Source organism: Acipenser ruthenus, chromosome 4, assembly GCF_902713425.1.
Source record: "Acipenser ruthenus chromosome 4, fAciRut3.2 maternal haplotype, whole genome shotgun sequence".
NCBI classification, from domain to species: domain Eukaryota; kingdom Metazoa; phylum Chordata; class Actinopteri; order Acipenseriformes; family Acipenseridae; genus Acipenser; species Acipenser ruthenus.
This window is the reverse complement of record NC_081192.1, coordinates 70,730,366-70,749,156: the sequence shown is the minus strand read 5'-3', so window position 1 is coordinate 70,749,156 and position 18,791 is coordinate 70,730,366. Positions and strand designations below refer to the sequence as shown.

The following is an 18,791-nucleotide window of genomic DNA, read 5'->3' as shown; positions in this document are numbered from 1 at the left end:
AGTATACCCGGTTCAGTACTAGAACCAGTATCAACGGCTCGGTTCGGCACCAAGACCGTTGCCAGTGCTCTATTCTTGTGCAATCTCTATGTGTAACAGTTCTCAGCACCCCAGTCAGCTTTGCTGTCTGTTTTTTGTGCGCATATATCGCACCGGCTGAACTGTTATTTCAACTTTGCATCATGCCTGGGTTTCACCCTTGTGCAGCTTGCAAGAGGAACATTCCGGCAGAAGATAAGCACTACAGGTGCATCTACTGCCTGAGAAGGGAGCAATTAAAGACTGCAGCTGCTGCGCATCTTGTGCACAATTTTCTAAGAGGACACTAGAAAGCAGGCTGGCACAGCATCCAAACTCATCCCATGCAGTGCGGTCCAGAGAGTCTCTCCTCCCTGTTATACCGGGAGCAACCTTATAGGTGTAGGAGCAGGACCAAGAGTCTGTGTTCCTTTAGATCCTCCTCTTCGTCCTCTAGCTCGGAGAGCTCTCCCTCTCCTTCTCCCAGGAAGAGGGATTGACACCACCTTAGCAGACATGCTAATAGCACTGACCGGGTTGCGGGACAAATGGAGCTTTACGAAGCTATGGCCCAGCAGCAGTCCCTTTAGACAGAGTTGCTGCAAGGCCCCCTCGTTGTCTCAGTCCTCACGGTTCAGGTAACACTGGCTGACCCAAAGCCAGCGCAGGAGGACATCCTGTCCCTTGCTGCATTTGAGGACCTGGGCACCCATGAATTCGTTTTCCAGTCTGAAGGCGCGGAATCTGATGTTTTGGCTCCAGCAGTAAGCCTTTCCCTATCAGAGGAGCTCTGCCCTGGTATAAGGTGCAAGACACAGATAAGCTGGGATTTGGCAAGTTTCCGCCTGTTGAGTGTTCCATTGCCTCTCTGGAGCAGATGCCCAATCTAGCCTTGCAGCAAAGGGACATCTCATGTCCCAATTAGCAATGCCACATCATGGAAGTGATACTGAAGAAGGCCTATACGGCCTCAGCATTTTGCACGTGTCTTGGTAGCTACAGTAGCATACTGGTGGCTTCCCAGTCCATGCTGTTACAGTCTCTGTCCTCTGACCACAGGCCCTTGTCCCTCCAGTTGGACGAGCTGAGCCTGGTCAACAACCACCTGATCCAGTTGTCTAAGTACAATGATCAGCCACTGGGCAGGAGTATGGCTGTATTGGTGGCGACAAGAAGGCAGCTCTGGTGTGCGGAGATAGATCTCTTCATGACCCAGGAGTCCACCTATTGTCCCCACCGGTATTCACTATTGGAGAGCGGTCAACTGCTCTGCATTGACGCACTGGCCCACAGATGACCCAAGTCTCCTCTCTATGCTTTTCCATCGTTGCCACTGCTTCCACTGTGCGTGGAGAAGATCTCGCACTTACAAGACTGCCATTCGAACCCCTACATTCAGCAGAGCTTAAATGCCTGTCTTTAAAGATGTCTTGTTTGCAATTACCTCTGCCAAGCTGGTAGGTGAAATGCAAGCATTTTCAACGGCGAAGCCTTTGTTTTTTGCAGATGCTAGAACTAAAGTTACTCTCTGTACTAATCCTGCTTTCCATATCAACCAGCCAGTGGAATTGAGGGCCTTCCATCCACCTCCTTTCCAGTCTGACAGGGAGAGAAAACTCCATACACTCTGTACAGTTAGGGCACTGGCACATTATGCTGACCGTACCAGAGTTGGCGTCAATCCGAGCAATTGTTTGTTTGCTTTGTGTCTAAGTTCCACAAACAAATATGTCAAATGTCAAACAGCGGCAGTCGAGGTGGATTGTAGACACAGTCAGGATTGCATACGATCCAGCTAACCTGCCTCCACTAGAGAAGGTCACTGGTCACTCCACAAGAGACCGTGCTGCCTATTGGTCATTATTCCAGGGCGCATCTGTCTCAGACATTTGCAACGCTGCAGTAGGGGACAAGCCTCATACTTTTACCAGATTATACCGACTGAATGTCGTTGATCAGCAGAACCCTGGTTTTGAATGTTAAGAGCAGCCACTCATTCCACCCTTTAACACACTTTTCATTGTGTTCCTCTTTAAGTCCTGGGGTAGTTAGTCACACACCTTAATTGGACTTCTCGTGTTTTAATGCTAATGTTACTCAGTGTAACCTTGCAGCATATCCACTGCATGAGGGTTCTCTCTCGCTGTACTGTGGGCCATATGCCGTGGACCTGAAGGCCGTTTATCTTTCTTCTTAGCACATCTGCCAGTGCTGCAAGTCCTTCACTTGCAATGGCTTGGGCATTGTATCCCATTCGGTAATGGCTATATTTGAAAAGGAAACGGTTATTATCATAACAGTGGCGCTCATCCCTATGCGACAGACGTTGAGATCTCCTAGGGGTGGAGGCGATGCCTGGCGCAGACAGGGCTCTTAAAGGAGCAGCTTTGACATAAGTGCTCAGGTAATTTGGGCTATAAGAGATATATCCTATTGGGTAATGGTTACATTTCTATTTCAGGGAACCAGGGTTCTGATAATAACACAGCAAACCAAAAATATTACCCTCCTGCACTGTATTTTTTTTGAGATTCATATTTTTGGAGTTTCACCTCAAGGTCAAAGATCAAAAGCTTTGGTAAGGTGTAACTTTCCTTGGTTGTCTTCCAAATGTGTTTTAAATACCATTTGACCTCACTATAACTTTTGACCCCTTGACCCATCAACCACATTTGAACCCTTGACCGGATCAGTCTAAAAATGTAATAATTTGTTTTTGAAACAGCCCTTAGCACTGAGTTCGGTGTAAATCTGCAATGCTAGGGTGTCACCTCTTGGGTGATTGGTCACAGAATGACCCATATGTCTGTGGTAAGCAACTAGAACTGAAGAGCAGCTCTGGAACTCAAACAGTCAACGCACCTTCACTGAGACTTATGGAAAATAATACAAACAATATTTGAGTAATTGCAATGAGGACCACTCATAAAGATTCATAAAACAGTATAAAAAAGAACATTTCATTTGAAGTTACTTACCCTTTAATTTAAGGTCGTTAGTTATTAGTTGTTAATAGATTTGTAACATTACCACCTAGATTGCCCCCCTATAAGAGGTCATCTTACAACAGCAACAGAACACGTTGACAAGGTTTCACGTCCTACTTCAGATTAGGGAGATCCAACCCCACCCCCCCACCAAACAGTAATACAAGAATAAAATGCAATTGTATATTTATTTAACATGAAATTAACCATAAAAAGACCTTAACATGTTCAGACACACAAAAAATACATCATAATAATTTGAAAATAGCAACTAGTGTAAGAAATAAAAAAGGAGAAGGAATGAATGAATGGAAAGAACTAAACATATATAAAAAGAAAGCTAGAACCAGGGTGGTGGTGTGCAGAGGTCTGTGGTCGGGCTTCGAACCCTGAATGGCACACTCCTGTCCAAGAGTTCAGAGGCTTCTTTGTGTACATGGCATACATTAGAAATAGCTCATGGGTTTCTTGAAATGCCCAGTGCACTGTGGGTAGCACTCTTTGCAAGTTGGTATTATATGCGTATGGCACTGGGTACAATTCAAGGAGTCAGTCTGACTTTTAGGTTGTATCACATAAAGCATTCTAAAACTCTGGGCTTGATTCTCAAATATTTTTACGCCAAACCGTCATGCAATTCCTTTTTAACGCACTTACAATTTTAATACAAATAAGCAACAACTTAAGACAAGCCCCTAAACGCTCTGAATAGTTTTTTCCTAGTTTGGTGCATTTATTTCTGAAAAAAAATGTAGTAAATGACAATTTGGAGTAAATATCTTTGCAAATCTAACCCATTCTCTTGAGGAAAGTAAGCACACCCAATTCATAGAGCATCTTTACACATGAGGTTTGAAACATGTAAACATATTTATACATTTATATAATACACAACAACAGATCCCTTTCCAGCGGGCTGCGGTTTGGATCCAGAGATATTGCGACAAGAGGCACTAGATCACACACATGTCAAGCAGCGTCTGAAACGGGATTTGAACCAAGGCCCCCACAGGCCCCCAGTCCCCAGCTGTAACCCCTGGGCCACACTGTCTCAAAACATTAAGTTTCCATTTTGTTCAATGTGAACTAAACTTATAATATACCAGACTAGAACACATCCAAGAATATTCTTCAATGGAAACAGCATTCCTTGTGTCTTGTACTTCTGACTGTCCAACCAAGACTCACAGGGCTACAGTCCCAGTATATTGCCACTTTGTTGTCTGACCACCTTAGACTTCTCCATGTCTGTTCTTCAGATTCCCCTGGGCCAACTGACCAGCTGGAATCCCAGGTTCCCGGGACAGTTCTTGGTGGCTGTCATTTCTCTTTCTGGGCGTCAATAGTGTTTGGTGGTTTTAACCAGGATTACCTGGCAATAGCACTAACAATAGTCTGTTACATACAGGGCAGTGGGAAAATTGGAGTGGAAAGTAAGTGAACGCTTCATTCTGTGAAGTATGGTCCTTCTGCAGATTTCAGATTTGCTGCTTTTACTTGGCAGTCAGCTTCCGCCAGCAGCCTCATCAGATGTTTGGCTTGTCACTTCAAAAGGGTGCGCCCCGCCTTTCAGTTTCTCAAGATTCAAGCTGTTTCATTTCTTAGATTTCCAACCTTCACACCTCTAGTCATTTGGATTTCTTTCTGGGAGATATGCATATGTTAACCCCTACCTCCCTCCCTCCCTCCTTCCCTCCCGCTCCCCCGCAGTCCTCTCTCTCTCTCTCTCTCTCTGTCTCAGGTCACACCACAGAGCTGGCCTCAGCTGGTCTGCTTAGAGCTACGGCCACATCACTCCTCTCAATGCGGTTCAGCGCAGCGTACAGTGCCGACACAGTGGTGCCCTCCTGAGCCGACCAATCACAGAGCAGGGTGTGCACGGGGTCCTCACCCCGCCCGAAGATGTCCACACGATCCTGCTCATACCCCAGTTGAGCAGCCAGGTGGCGCCAGCCCTTCCCACCGCTGGTGTCCAGCAGCAGCTGCTCAATCTCTTCCTGCCTCTGGGGGGCAACGTTGAGGTACAGACGGCTCTCCAGTTTATTGCCTGCAAGGGGAAGAACAATAACTGTCAGCAAACAGTGCAAAATAACCAGACTAGACTGCATTGTGAGTTGCTAGCCCATGATTCTCCTATAAATACTGGTACCTTTTACAGCCAACACTTTCCTTCTCTTTTATGAATTCCTGTCTATCCTAGTTTCTTGGCTTGGTTTTCTTTTTAGATGCTTGATAAGGAGATCTGGAGATTTGTGTTTACCACGCTGTTTTAGACCTAGATTTAGATTTGACTGATCTGGTTTTCACAGCGGTCCCTCAGCCCTTGCCTGCATCTCTCATCCCCTCACCTTTGAGCTGCTGTGTCTCCTGCAGGCTGTGTGTATCCGGGAAGACCCCACTGTCGCTGTGCAGTTTCTCTCCTTCGGGGGAGCAGCTGAGCTCGCTGGCATGCGCTTTTGCCAGCTGCTGCTGCTGCTTCTGCTTGCATGAGGTCCAGCTGAGAAGTGGAGAGGGAAGTGTGAGTTATTTATTAAACTATTAAACACAGCATGGATGAGAAATAAAACAATCATTAAACTATCACTGGAAATACAGCTGGTGATCAACTCCAAACACACCAAAACAGAGAGCTCCCTATTATCTACGCTTATTTATATCTCAGAAGGCATTTTAGACAGTGTATTTCATTGTTGGTACATACACACCAAGACTAATGCTGCATACACTGTTTGTCTGCTGGATCGGACCATTCAAGCTTGCTACTTGAGTGCTGTTTGAGGCTTGAATGAGTTTAATAATAGGGGACTGAAGCATTTTGAACAGTTCCAAATCCCCCAACTCCTGGAGGGACAGTGTCCTGGCACAGTGGGGCCCTGACAGGACCTGTTTTGGGGGAAGTTTAATCCTCTGCTTTGAAGTCTTTAGCCAGTGTGCAGGGGAGAGGAATTATACTAGTGTGTGCAACACAACAGCACTGGGGCAGAGACTAGCGTAAAGAAGCCCAGTGCCTGCCTGTCTATCCATCCACACTGCAAGCACAGTGTGGAGAACCCTCCATCCCCCTCCTCCTCTTCCTGCCCTGTCTATCAACAATACAGAGGACATTACCTTACCACCTCTGCTCTGAATGCAATCTAACCTGAGGAGTGTCAGAGGAGAGCTGCTAAAACACTGTGATGCAACCCTACATCCCTCTCCTTATCCCTACTAGGATTCTGTCAAGCACTTTGAAATACCAGGGTCTGGTTTATGATGTAAACAGTTCTGGATTTTAACCCGCCCTGATGCGGACCTTCCACTGTATTTGACATTGTGTTTTGTGATGTTAAAAAGGAAGGGGGAGGGTTGTGCAAATACAGGAAAACCTCTATTACCCAGACTAACAGAGACCAGGAGGTGTTCGGATAATCAAATCACAGCTGTGAAATTGTTCATATGACTTTCCCAATCAACAAACCCCCCGAAAAAGATATAATTTCATCTTTTTACCTTTAAATATACAGTATACAGAACTGCACTGTTCAGTAAATACCAGAGATTGGAGGCTGAATAGCAAATTTTTCTGTGATAAACAGAGCAGTAGAGCACACAACAAGACAGTCTGTTCATTTAATCAAGGTTTGACTGGAATCACCCAGGCTCGGGGGGGAAAAATTCACATCACTTTTTAAAGCATGAAAACACTGAGTTGAGTCTGGCGACACCGGCGACTGAGCGGACAGAGGCTGTACTGACCACTTGTAGGCAACGTAGATGAGCAGACCAATGACGATGGCTGCCAGGATGGAACAGTACACTGGGATGATGTTCTTGCCGTTGTCCTCTTGAGGGATGAAGTCTGGGGAGCTGGGGTAGGTGCTGGTCTCAGACTCCATGGGATCCACACGACGAGATGAGTCCTTTGGAGAGGCAGTGCCCTGTCTCTGCAAGATCATCAGTTTCTTGTCTGAATGGGGCAGAGGGAGAGAGGTGGAGGGTTAGTCAGCAAGCACACGCACACTGGTGGAAACTTCTGACAGGATTCATACTTCAATATTGACACCTTGAAGTCTTTCACGTGACAAATTATGACTTCTCTATAAGGTTATATAGGTACTGTATCAGGTTTTTCCGATATAGTAAAGCAACAGTTTGATTATATTTAAAGTGATTTAAATATAATCAGCTTTGTTTAGGGGAATGGCTATACTAGAGTGTGCCCCAAACAAGCAACTCTGATAAAAACAACACAAACTCAAAATTAAGATCATAATCTTGTGCTACCAAAGTTTGTTTGTTTTTACTTTCAGTAACAAGAATACGGTTAAGAAAGTATTCAGCAGAAAGTGTTTAAATATAATTCCAAGTGGTTTGTTTCACAAAAATGAAGTAATGAATGCATCTGTGAGAGCTCCTTGCTGGCGGCTGGCTGTGATCTGCCCTTATTAGGAAGGGCTAACATTCCAAAGGCCATGTGGCGAGCGGGTGTTAATGCGCCGACCGGGGGGAGGGCAAGCCTGGCCCGGGATTACTCTGCTCTTAAACACTTGACGAGCACTGATATGCAATTATGAATTACTGGCCAAGTAGCTGCCACAGGAGTTACTAAAGTTGTGGAAAGTTTAGATGGATAGATGCACCATTATCCTCATAGATCTATTTGCTTTCCCATTCAGCAGGATTCAATGCTGAAACTATAAAATTGCTGGGTATAAGCCTTTCCTGACTCACAGCTATTGCACACTATTTACCCCCCTGCTCCAGTTGGCTCCAGAATGGCTATTTTAAGGACCAGAGCCCTGGAAGCTGCTGTTCCTTCTTAGTGGCCATAGGTCATGACCTTTCCTTCACCTCACATATGAGCTGCTCCAACTTTGTGTGCTGATTAACCAAGTCCTCTTTCAACCCTGTTACAAACACACAGATTCAACAGTTCCAGGGGAATAGGGAAGCATGTAAGAAAGACAGAGATAGGGAACAAAAGGGGTGGGGGGACCAAAGTAGCAGAGAGGATTAAATAATCTTCACTAGATGTAGTTGGGACAAGTGGACAGCTGTAAATATGTCTCTCCCCCCACCCCCCCTCCCCCCGTTCTTGAGTTTCTGCAATAAACATGAGCACAATTATCTGTAACTACTAAAACACTCAATAGTGTTGATTTTAGAAATACTAAAAGAAACCTAATAAATGAAAAAAGTTTCACTAGAAGTCTCTACTATTACATATATTTCAATATGAGCAATACCAACAGCCACTTTAATATTATCAGAAGTACTCTCATCTGTGTGTGTGCGTCTTATACCTCATTTACAATAGCCACTTAAACAGGCTTAGGTATTTTTTTGTAGTTGAAACGCAGCCGTCCTGAAAGTGGTCTGCTCCAGAGGGGGGCTCTGCTACGGCTTTGGTCTGTTTTTTTGCTCTACTGTGAACACACCGGTTCCCGAGACGGTTCACGTTTGCCACGTACATTCGTGGGCATTGTCAAACAGGCACAGACAACAGCAACAGGAAGTTGGGATTTTTACTCAGACAACAGAACCAAAAGATATCATTGACAGAACGCCGAGAGAAACAAAGGCAGAGGCAGAGGATTCCAAAAGACATTGAAACACGTATAATTTATGTGAGATAAATGCCTAGCTGCCACGAAACTTTATTGTCAGAAATAATACTTTTCACACATATCTACAAACGTAACCTGTGATCGTATTTTGATACGTATCATTATGAGGAAATGTTTTTTTTGGGTACCTCTATCTGGAATTTAAAAAAATAATTCCAGTAAAGTCGGTAAGAAAATAAAAGTATGCTGTTTTTAAACCTGAAAATAAAAATGTTTAATTTTATGAATCACGGCACAATTATACAATTATAAAATAAAGCCACAAGCTTGTGGAAGTGTATTCAATTTAAATGTATAGGCTTTATCATCATATGTGTCATGATGTGACTATATGTATAAGCACTAGCTCCAGGTCCAAAAGCAATTTACTTCTAAACAAAGGACTGAATTCACCCCATGATATATGAAAGGCTTTATTTTTTTAATTGTATCAGATAGGACCCTGATGCACTGTAGTATGTGGTGAATAAACTTGAGACTTGAGTTCTGGGGGGAGGACTTTTTGAAAGCTGCAGATGTTTATTTTTAACTATTCAATAAATGAGTTTCACTTTTGTTGAATAGCAAAAAGAAGTATTTTTCATGGGTAAGAAAATAAACTGGTGTTATTGTTTAACATAAGAAGAGTTGTCGGACTGACGTGTAAACATATACTTTGACACCTGTTTCTTTAAATGTCCACATACCCCTGAAGAAGAGACTTTGGAAGTGGAAATTTAAAGAAACAGGTGTTAATTACATATCAGAGGAGTCTGATGGTACCAATATGCAGGTTTTCAATGATTCGCTCCCTTTCTGATGGCAAATAATCTTAATTAGTATGGAACAACACCAAGAAGTAGAAACACTTCCGCATCTGTGTTTTGGGGAGGGAAAATGTCTTTACACAAGGTTGATAGGACACCAGTGGGCACACATTACAGTTCTGGGGCTGTGCGCGTGCTTATGGAGCCAAAACCATCTTAGGTTTGTGCTCAGGTGTAAACAGGGTGGTTCAAATGATAAGAATATTTTAATCTGATCAGAACCTAACCCAACTCAAGTCCCAGCTGTAAGTGTAAACAGCGTTAGTGTGTGTCTTTGTCTTACCCATGCAGAGTGTGTCGGAGTTGGCGGTGCACTCGCGGATCTGCACCTCGCTCTCCTGGCAGGTTGTGCAGTTGAGGCAGGTCTCAGTCTGGCTGTTCTCCTCGGAGTAGGTTCCTGCTGGGCAGGCCTTGCACTTGGTGTCCCAGTGAGGCCTGCACTCCCACTCCACACCCAGCCCCTTCCCACAGGACGAGCAGGGAGCGCACAGAGGGTCAGAGCCATTCACCACATTGAGGAAGAAGCCGTCGCCGCAGTTGCACTGCGTGTCCTGCGTGGCCATGCAGAGACCCGTCACCTGGATACCCTGGGGGCAGAGCGAGCACGGGCTGCAGGGGGTGCCAGGGAGCGCAGAAAATGTCACACCTGCAATAGCCAGCAGGGGGAGACACTGCTTAGGGATTTAGAGATACGAGGATAGTGCATTTACAACACTAGGGAGAAATCTCACAAGTATACAAGCCAGCGTTAACAACACATTACAATACAAATGTACTCTTACATTTGTTCTTTGGTATTTCAACTGGATCCCAGCCAGTGCAACATCTTCTCCAAAGGCTCAGCCCCCCTCCCTCCCTCTAACACCATGCTGGAGTATTAGATCACTTCTGGCCCTGAGTGGAGTACCCGCCCCTACTGCGATGCCAGCCTACAATCCTGACCACCAGATGGTGTGGAGCAGGTCACCCCTGTAGGCATACACCACAGTTCCCAGAAACTTACCCTCCTGGCAGGCTTTGCACTGAGTGTTTGTTTTGCCACATTCGACAGTGACCCCAAATCCTAAGGGGCAAAGGTCACAGCACTCGCCATCCTCTGTGAAGCGGTTACTCTCGCAGGTGTCTCCCGCAGCAACCTGCGATTCAAGCACAGACACACTCAGACTGCGCCCAGGGCAACACTTGGTCAACTCCACTTGTTATTAGGTAACAGAATCAAAAGTGTTAGTGTCATAGCAAGCTGTAGACTGTGTGGATCACTGTTGCATTTCCATTCCGTTCAAGAAGACCTGACTTTCTCTGTGCTCTCAATCTGTTACGAAACAGAACATATAAATAAATATGGGTTGGAAAAACAAATAAGTAGCTAACATAGGAACATTTTGTAGCGAACACAAAACGACTCATGCTATACAAGAGCTGCTCACTCCAGATTCATTTGCAATAAATAAAATGCACAAACCACTACGTAAAGGGTCAAAACTGGTAATTAACACGTTTGATGGATGTTAGCAACCTTAACTTGAAACTTCCGAAGATGTTTCACATTGATGGTTTTAAAAGATAAAGTTGTAAACTGCAGACCCAGGAGTAGACTGCTGTTATAATAGGTGCTAATGCAGTCCGTGCTGGTGGCCACAGACCAAAGCAGTTCCTGCTCTCGCTCAATGATATGCATATTAATGCACCTACGAAGTCTGGTTTAGGGCCACACTGAATGTTGATTTACAAGGAGCCCCTGCAGATCTATTGAGAGACGAATGTTTTTAATTAGGCTCTTGAAGCAAAAGAAAAGAAGAAAGGTTTTAACTTGGATTCCCATATCCCAGACCGATGTGAACAGCTTCACAGTTTGTTAAGTTGTAAACTATCTCCTGTGTGATAGAGGAGATCACAGGACGGGGTTTATTTGTTTGTGTGGTTTTGTTTGGGCAGAGGGGAGTCTTTGATGTCCCTTCACACTCCAGGTTTGTCGAGAGTTTCCTCTAGCACCTCTCCTTCTCTTTCCCTCTCCCTAATCTTAAATATGCACATAGTTGTAAAAGCACTGGGCAGCCCCAGGGCCTGTGTGATGGGAACAAACAGATGTCTCACTGCCCTCCCCTCTCTAAAAATTCCTCTGATCTTTATACAAATTCACAGGGGGGCTGCCAGCGTCACCTCAGGAACATGTGAGGAACTGAGCTGGAAGCCTCCTCCACCTGGTCCTAGAGCACACTGTCTAATGCCCGCATGTGAAAAAATTAAGAGTGAATTGCAGAGCAAAATCTGGATGCCTTATGACCAAATGGAAAGTTGCTTTATATGGTATATGGGGACGATGTAAAGTTTCTACAACATATTAACCACGTTAGGACTGGGGTTAAGCGTTTAAAGTATTTTTTTTTTTTTTAAACGTACAGTACCTATTCCTATAGTTAACCACCTCAATTTCAAACCTAGCAGCACTAGACTAAAAAGAAGGGCACCATTTCAAACTAGTTAAGCAGGCCATCAAAATACAGGTTGCAATTGTGCTTCGGATGCTTTATCCAAGTAACGGTTGTAATTGAATTGTAATGGTTGCAGTCCTTTGAACTCAACAGGCAGTACACAATGGTGTAAAGTGACCTGATGTGTGCTACCGGGGCCTCTCCATGGTCTCTGAAACAGGACACCTCTAGAGTTGAGAAAGGTGTGTGCGAGGAGGGTTGTTTATTTATTTATTTTAAGATCCTCAAACATTGACCCTAAACAGCAAATGGTCCTCTGTAGGCCAGGAGGCTGTGTTTGAACACTGGACTGCAGCAAAGTGAGAGGTGTGGGTTCAAGCTCCAGTCAGGGTACTAACTCCCTGGAAAGCTTCTCTGTGGTTAGCGATACAAACATATAAACTGAATCAAAGGCAAGCTCCCTAGAGTGCAGACGGTCTCAAATTCCTTTCAGACATTCTCACTCTGTCTCACTCCAGTGAACAAAGAATTTATTATTTCAGGAGACAATTTTGCCCAGTGGTTAAAGACAGGAAGAGCTGGGTTCAAATCACCTCTCAGACGCACTCTTACCTTTTATCCTATTGTGCAGTTAAGACTTAGAACAGAAATCTTATCGCCTAAACTTTACTTTAGCAGGCATCTGTCTTGTAAAGAGCTGTGAACATTGGACAGTTTCAACAAAGAGTCTCTTTCTTTAAGTTTATTTGTAGGACAGAAACAAAGGGATGGATTACTAAGATTGTAATTGAAGACAGCCAGCCGCTTCCAAGTAATGCAAAGACTTATCAATAATATTTACCTGGCCGCTCTTACCAGAATGCCAGTCAGTATCAATTCGCCGTCTGTCCAGTTCACTTTATTTTCCACTGTCTTTAACCATCACCCAAGTATACTGTACACTCACAAGCCCTTCCTTTATATGAACAAAGTGGAGTACTAAAGAAGACCGATTACTCTTCGGGACAGAAATAGCTTGGCTTTGCATTATCTAATATAAATATTTGGGAAGGTCTGTCTTGACACCCCGGCAGCAGGCAGAAAGAGAAACAGAGAATATTATAACTGGGGCCAATACCAAGGGACACCAGAATACACACTATACAGCAGGAATTTTGGTCATATTCGGTGATTAGGTAAACTAATATATATACCCTCATTCTACACCATTGTACAGTGGATTCCTATATTAGTATACAGTTACAAAAAGTGATATACATTTGGTTTAATTTGAATATAGCTGGCTATATTATATATAAATAATCAATAAAATCATATTGCAGAGTCATTTAAAGTAACATGGCTATAGAATGCAATCGGTTTAACATATACATTATGCACTATATATATATATATATATATATATATATATATATATATATATATATATATATATATATATACACAGTGCCGTGAAAAAGTATTTGCCCCCTGCCTGATTTTCTGCATTTTTGCACATTTTTCACATTGTATTTGGTCAGATTTTTTTGTGGGTTGTAGTAGTATATAGAGGGAGTCTGAGACAAAAAAAGACACCAAAGTTTGGTGCTTCTTTCATTTGTTTGGTGTGCAAGGTAATCAAACATGCAATCTTCAGGTGTGAAAAAGTTATTGCCCTCCCTTGTTAACTCAACCCAATTAAAGGGATAATTAGGGTCAGCTGTTTGAGTACTTTGGTTAACAACCAGGCCTGATTTGGGCCAGACTTGCCCAATATAAATCAGACTAACTTTGGCCCTTACCATCAGAGTGAAGTTGTCAGCACACAGGTTCTAGAGGCATATCATGCCACGAACAAAAGAAATTCCTGAAGACCTCCGGAAAAAAGTTGTTGATGCCCATCAGTCTGGAAAAGGTTACAAAGCCATTTCTAAGGCTCTGGGACTCCACCGAACCACAGTCAGAGCCATATTGTCCAAATGGAGAAAGTTTGGGACAGTAGTGAATCTTCCCAGGAGTGGCCGTCCTGCCAAAATCTCTCCAAAAGCAAGGTGTAAAATCATCCAGGAAGTCACAAAGAACCCTAGAACAACATCCAGGGATCTCCAGGCCTCTCTCGCCTCGGCTAAGGTCAGTGTTCATGACTCCACCATCAGAAAGACACTGGGCAAAAATGGGATTCATGGCAGAGTAGCAAGGCGGAAACCATTGCTCACTAAGAAGATCATGAATGCTCCTCTCAAGTTTGCCAAAAAGCACCTGGATGATCCTCAAGAGTTCTGGAACAATGTTCTATTGACAGATGAGTCAGAAGTGCTCGAAAACCCACAAATGTCACTGAGTTGAAGCAGTTCTGCATGGAGGAGTGGGCCAAAATTCCTCCATGGCGCTATGAGAGACTAATCAATAACTACAGGAAGCGTTTGGTTGCAGTTATTGCTGCTAAAGGTGGCGTAACCAGTTATTGAGTCTAAGGGGGCGATTACCTTTTCACAGGAGGGCATTGGGTGTTGCATAACTTTCTTTAATAAATAAATGAAATACGTATCAAATTTTTGTGTTATTTGTTCACTCACGGTCCCTTTTATCTAATATTAGGTTTTGGTTGAAGATCTGATAACATTCAGTGTCAAATATGCAAAAATGCAGAAAATAAGACAGGGGGCAAATACTTTTTCATGGCACTGTATATGTGTGTGTGTGTGTGTGTATATATATATATATATATATATATATATATATATATATATATATATATATATATAATTTGGATATGCCTATGGATATAGGTATATTACATGCAATACGGTATGTCGCTACTTCTTTAATTGTAACTTTACTTTTAAATACAGTACCTTTGCAAGAATCAGGAAACAGCAAGAAAATGCGATCCTCCTCGAATCCATTGCAGTCTCTGATCAAGTTACTGAACTTTGGGGTTCCTCCAAAAAATCATAGAAATCCAGGATCTTGCGTTTTTCTTCTTCCCTTATTTGTAAATAAGTCTTTTTTTAAAACAGAGCAAGGCGTGCCGCTAGTAATCTAATAAAATAGTTGGCTGCTTTCCACAGAAACGGATAATGAAAAACAGTCGTCTCATCTGTTATAAATAATAATAATAATAATAATAATAATAATAATAATATATACAAATATGTGAGGGCTGTGCAAAACAATCGCCAGATAATCTGCGGTAATTTGTAACGTATCCAAAACTAAACTGCTTGAGGAAGTCGGCTTAGTTCTCCGATCCGATCCGCTTGCAAAACACAGTTCTGAAATTTAATTCAACTTTTTTGTGTATTTTTCCTTAAGAACCAGGTTTGCGAGTAATGCAAACAAACAAACAAACAACGGCAACATTCTTATTTTTTTTCTTCCCCGTCTTCGAAAGGAAAAAAAACGAGGTCTGTTATTTATTCCAAAGGATTTGCTCTTTTCTGTTTTCTTGGTTGAGCCGCTTTCTCTGTTTCAGATACTGTGTGTCTTCTTTCTTTCTTTCTTTCTTTCTTTCTTTGTCTTTTTGTCTGCTTCTGCTTCTCTCCCTCCCGTCCCGGACAGATGCACGAAAGGTCCTGCTGCCCCACCCCTCCAGTGAAGCCCATGCGGCACACTGACCTAAGAACAGAAGACACCCCAGACTCTCCTCGCCCACACAGCGGCCCGTCATAACCATACAGCATGTTCCCACACCCATCGAAGTATCCAGCACTCCGCAGTACATGCAGCAGAGGGCCCACGCCAACAGGGCAGCAGCAGGTTCAAGGGCAGAGTTACGCCTTGTGGGACCACAGTGCTCAGCAGCCCCAAATATGTGAGGGCTGAGCAAAACAATCGCCAGATAATCTGCGGTAATTGTAACGTATCCAAAACTAAACTGCTTGAGGAAGTCGGTTTAGTTCTCCGATCCAATGCAGCCACAGTCTGCCGTCCCTTATTGCTGCATAAACGACTGATATTAGTAAATCTACAGACTAGAAGGTGTGATTTATTCATGCTTTGATGATATATAAATGTGATCAGTTCAGAGCAGATTTACCAGGTGTTGTGACTGTTCAGACTTCTGGCACTTAGTCATTTCAATAATGTACCTAAACAAGATAATTTCTAAAACCCAGGACTGGATGTAAGGCTATTGTGAGATTTAAGTGTCTCTAGGAGGCGCCATCTTCTCTGGGCTCCTCTTCTCTGGGGTTATCCGGACCCAGTTTGAGTTGTGTTGTAACATTGATGAAGCCATTGGCCAACATTTTGATTTAATTTTTAATTTGGTTATACATAAATTGCTCATATCTTTAAACACTCTTGGATATAAGGGTTAATTCCCTGGTTTACACTCTAAATATAATTATAGTGGCAACGATGGTCCACAAGAAAGAATGTAATGTTTCATCCAAGGCCCAGAATCCCTAACACACTGCTGGAAGGTTTGGTTATTTCTTGATTTAAAAATAAATAAATAGTGGGCTACCTCCTCAGGGCTACGCACAGCCCGCTGCCCCGTACATCCAGGGCCAGCAGTTGTATTCAGCTCACCAGCAGGGGGTGGTGTTGCAGCAGGCAGGAACAGTGACCACAATCTTAACTGCACAGATGTGCAACAGGTGTGCCCTGCTGAGGGCACTACTATTGGCTCCTGCAATACATATACAGTACAGTGCGCCCTCTCTATTTCTCTATCTAACTTGCACGTGTAATATATATATATATATATATATATATATATATATATATATATATATATATATATATATACTTTTATATAATAGGACTTTTATATAATAGGACTTTTACAATTTACTGTAAACATAGAGTAACAGTGATTTAACAAAATTAGTGATTTATCGAATAGTGAAATATCCAGAGAGCACAGTATAGATATGATCTATGATAAATGATATTATGGAGTAAGTGACTAGTAAATTCATGCCTTTTTGGATTTTCGGTTATAATGGATGTAATTAATATAATTGTGTGTGTGTGTGATGTTTTTTTTTTATTTGTCAAATGGCAGTAATTCAATCCTCATTCATTCTGTCTACTTCATTCTGTGTTAGGAGTTGTTGGTGCCAAACAGTTTGATGGACCTGCCCCCTCCCTCACCCCCGAAACCCAAAACCCAAAACCATTGTCCTCCCTCCCAACTGGAAAGCAGCACGGGACCCCGAGGGCAAGATCTACTACTACCACGTCATCACCAGGTAGGGGCTACTGAAGAAACTACTACCTCTTTGAGAAACACTATCTTGTTTAAATTATAGGTAAGGCCCTGTGAACATTGCGGAAATGTCCTTTAAGATTCACGGCAGTGGCACGGAGATATGTTATAAATTAGGCTACGTGTACAGTTTTTTTTTTTTTTTTAAACAGCCGATATACATATAAATGCACTGACATCAAAATTAACATCACAGTTATTCAAGCACTTTACAATAGCCTGTGAAACGGTGTTGCAATTAACAGCCTGTAGGTAAAGTAAGTCAGGTGCATGTTCACCATTTAGGTCTTGCAAAACAAATACAACGTGTAACCTATACTGCTCTCGTGCATCAGTGGAGTCGTCAGTGTGACCACTGACGAGCAACCAGACTATTTTACCAATTCCATAATCTCCTGCTTGTGATACTCGGTAACTTTAGGTAAGTATTCACGTCTCAGCTGGGCTGATAAAGGAATCACTCCACCATTTGCTACACTGTCGGAAGAATTTCCGTAACTTTTGATTGTCCAATTTTTCCAAAGGAATATTTGCGTAAACAAACGCCTCTGTTAGGCCAAAATGTAATAAATGGACTTGGAACATGGAAGTCACCGTTTTTTGTTTCTTTGCAAGTAAAGCAGTTGCAGTACTGCTCTGGATTTCTGCCTTTCTCTTTCGGTGAATACTTACTTGCTGTCAACAGACGAGCTTCGGTAGTGATCAACAGTAACGTTGCAGGACATACAAAAGAGCTTACCTCCATCGCTGTGTAAAACTCCTGCTGGATACTGCTTTACGTGATCTGCTGCAGACACATTTTTAGCTTTTTTAGAGACATCCATTTTCTTGTTTACAGTGTGTAGTATTTTAATTAACCTCTTAGATTGCATATTGTCACTCTGCATATAATCACTGCACAGCACTGTGTGCATGGCGAATATTATATGCAGACACATAGCAGAGCTGTACAGTTTTGTTAATGAGATTTTTTGTTGTATGAAATACAAATAATTCTGATTTTTTTTTTATTTCTTAAGAATATTGTAAAAATCACAGTATTGGGCTAATTTCATGATTGCCACGCAGCCCGTGAAATCGCGATTTTCACAGGGCCTTAATTATAGGGCGGGGAAGGGCAGGATTAATCTACAAGCATAACTAAACTCGCTGTGTATTGGATTTCGATAGTGCATCCTGCCATTCAGAGGTTAACAAGAGACCAGTAAAATGTGTTACAGAAACCTACTGTTACAATATTATGTGATCAGGGGTTGTGTAGGCTCAGTAATTCAAGTTTAAAGTTGCAGAACGTACCGGTACGTTCCTACTACTCAAAGGGTTAATGTATGCTCTATTAAAAAAATACCTTAATATTGACCTTGACCTTTGACCTGTCCTTAAGGTTTAATGTAAAACTAGCTTATAACTCATTACAGAGTGCAGATAGGGTTATGGAGCACAGATAGGAACCCATATGGGCGCTATTCAAAAATTACCTTGATCGTGACCTTTGACCTCTCTTTAAGGTCAGATATGTTGTTACTATTAATGTCAAGTTTTTTTTAATTTTTTTTTTAAAAAGTGCTGTCTACAACTGACTGAATGGCAACCAATGATGGCAACCAGTCAAAATGCTTATATTTCACAATAACTCCTTGGAAGCTGAAAGGTTGTTTGAACTTCTAGTTATATTAACTACTGCTATCCTCAACTCAAATTTGTCTTTTAATATTTTAAAATATTTTTTAAAATCTTTTTTAAAA

General features: G+C 42.6%; 1 protein-coding gene across 2 annotated transcripts; it reads right to left on the bottom strand.

The window, feature by feature from the left end:
- Positions 1-4,712: 4,712 nt before the first annotated feature.
- LOC117400172 (tumor necrosis factor receptor superfamily member 16-like) lies at positions 4,713-15,720 on the bottom strand. Of its 2 annotated transcripts, none has more exons than XM_059022717.1 (6): positions 14,669-15,720; positions 10,421-10,553; positions 9,701-10,063; positions 6,741-6,951; positions 5,354-5,502; positions 4,713-5,052 (listed from the first exon to the last, which is right to left on the bottom strand). In XM_059022717.1, the coding sequence occupies exons 1-6, from the start codon at positions 14,732-14,734 to the stop codon at positions 4,748-4,750; spliced, it is 1,227 nt and encodes a 408-aa protein (XP_058878700.1). In that variant the 5' UTR covers positions 14,735-15,720; the 3' UTR covers positions 4,713-4,747. The 2 variants fall into 2 exon arrangements, with proteins under 2 accessions (XP_058878700.1, XP_033855532.1); XM_033999641.3 differs by having other exon boundaries at positions 14,684-15,718.
- Positions 15,721-18,791: the final 3,071 nt, after the last annotated feature.

Excerpts from the sequence above, each read along its gene's own strand:
- LOC117400172 (XM_059022717.1), bottom strand. The coding sequence starts at position 14,734 with ATGGATTCGAGGAGGATCGCATTTTCTTGCTGTTTCCTGATTCTTGCA. Across the intron at positions 10,554-14,668 it reads CAAAGGTACTGTATTTAAAA|GTTGCTGCGGGAGACACCTG; the intron begins GTAAAGTTACAA and ends CTTGAATCGCAG. Across the intron at positions 5,053-5,353 it reads GGAGACACAGCAGCTCAAAG|GCAATAAACTGGAGAGCCGT; the intron begins GTGAGGGGATGA and ends TTCCCCTTGCAG.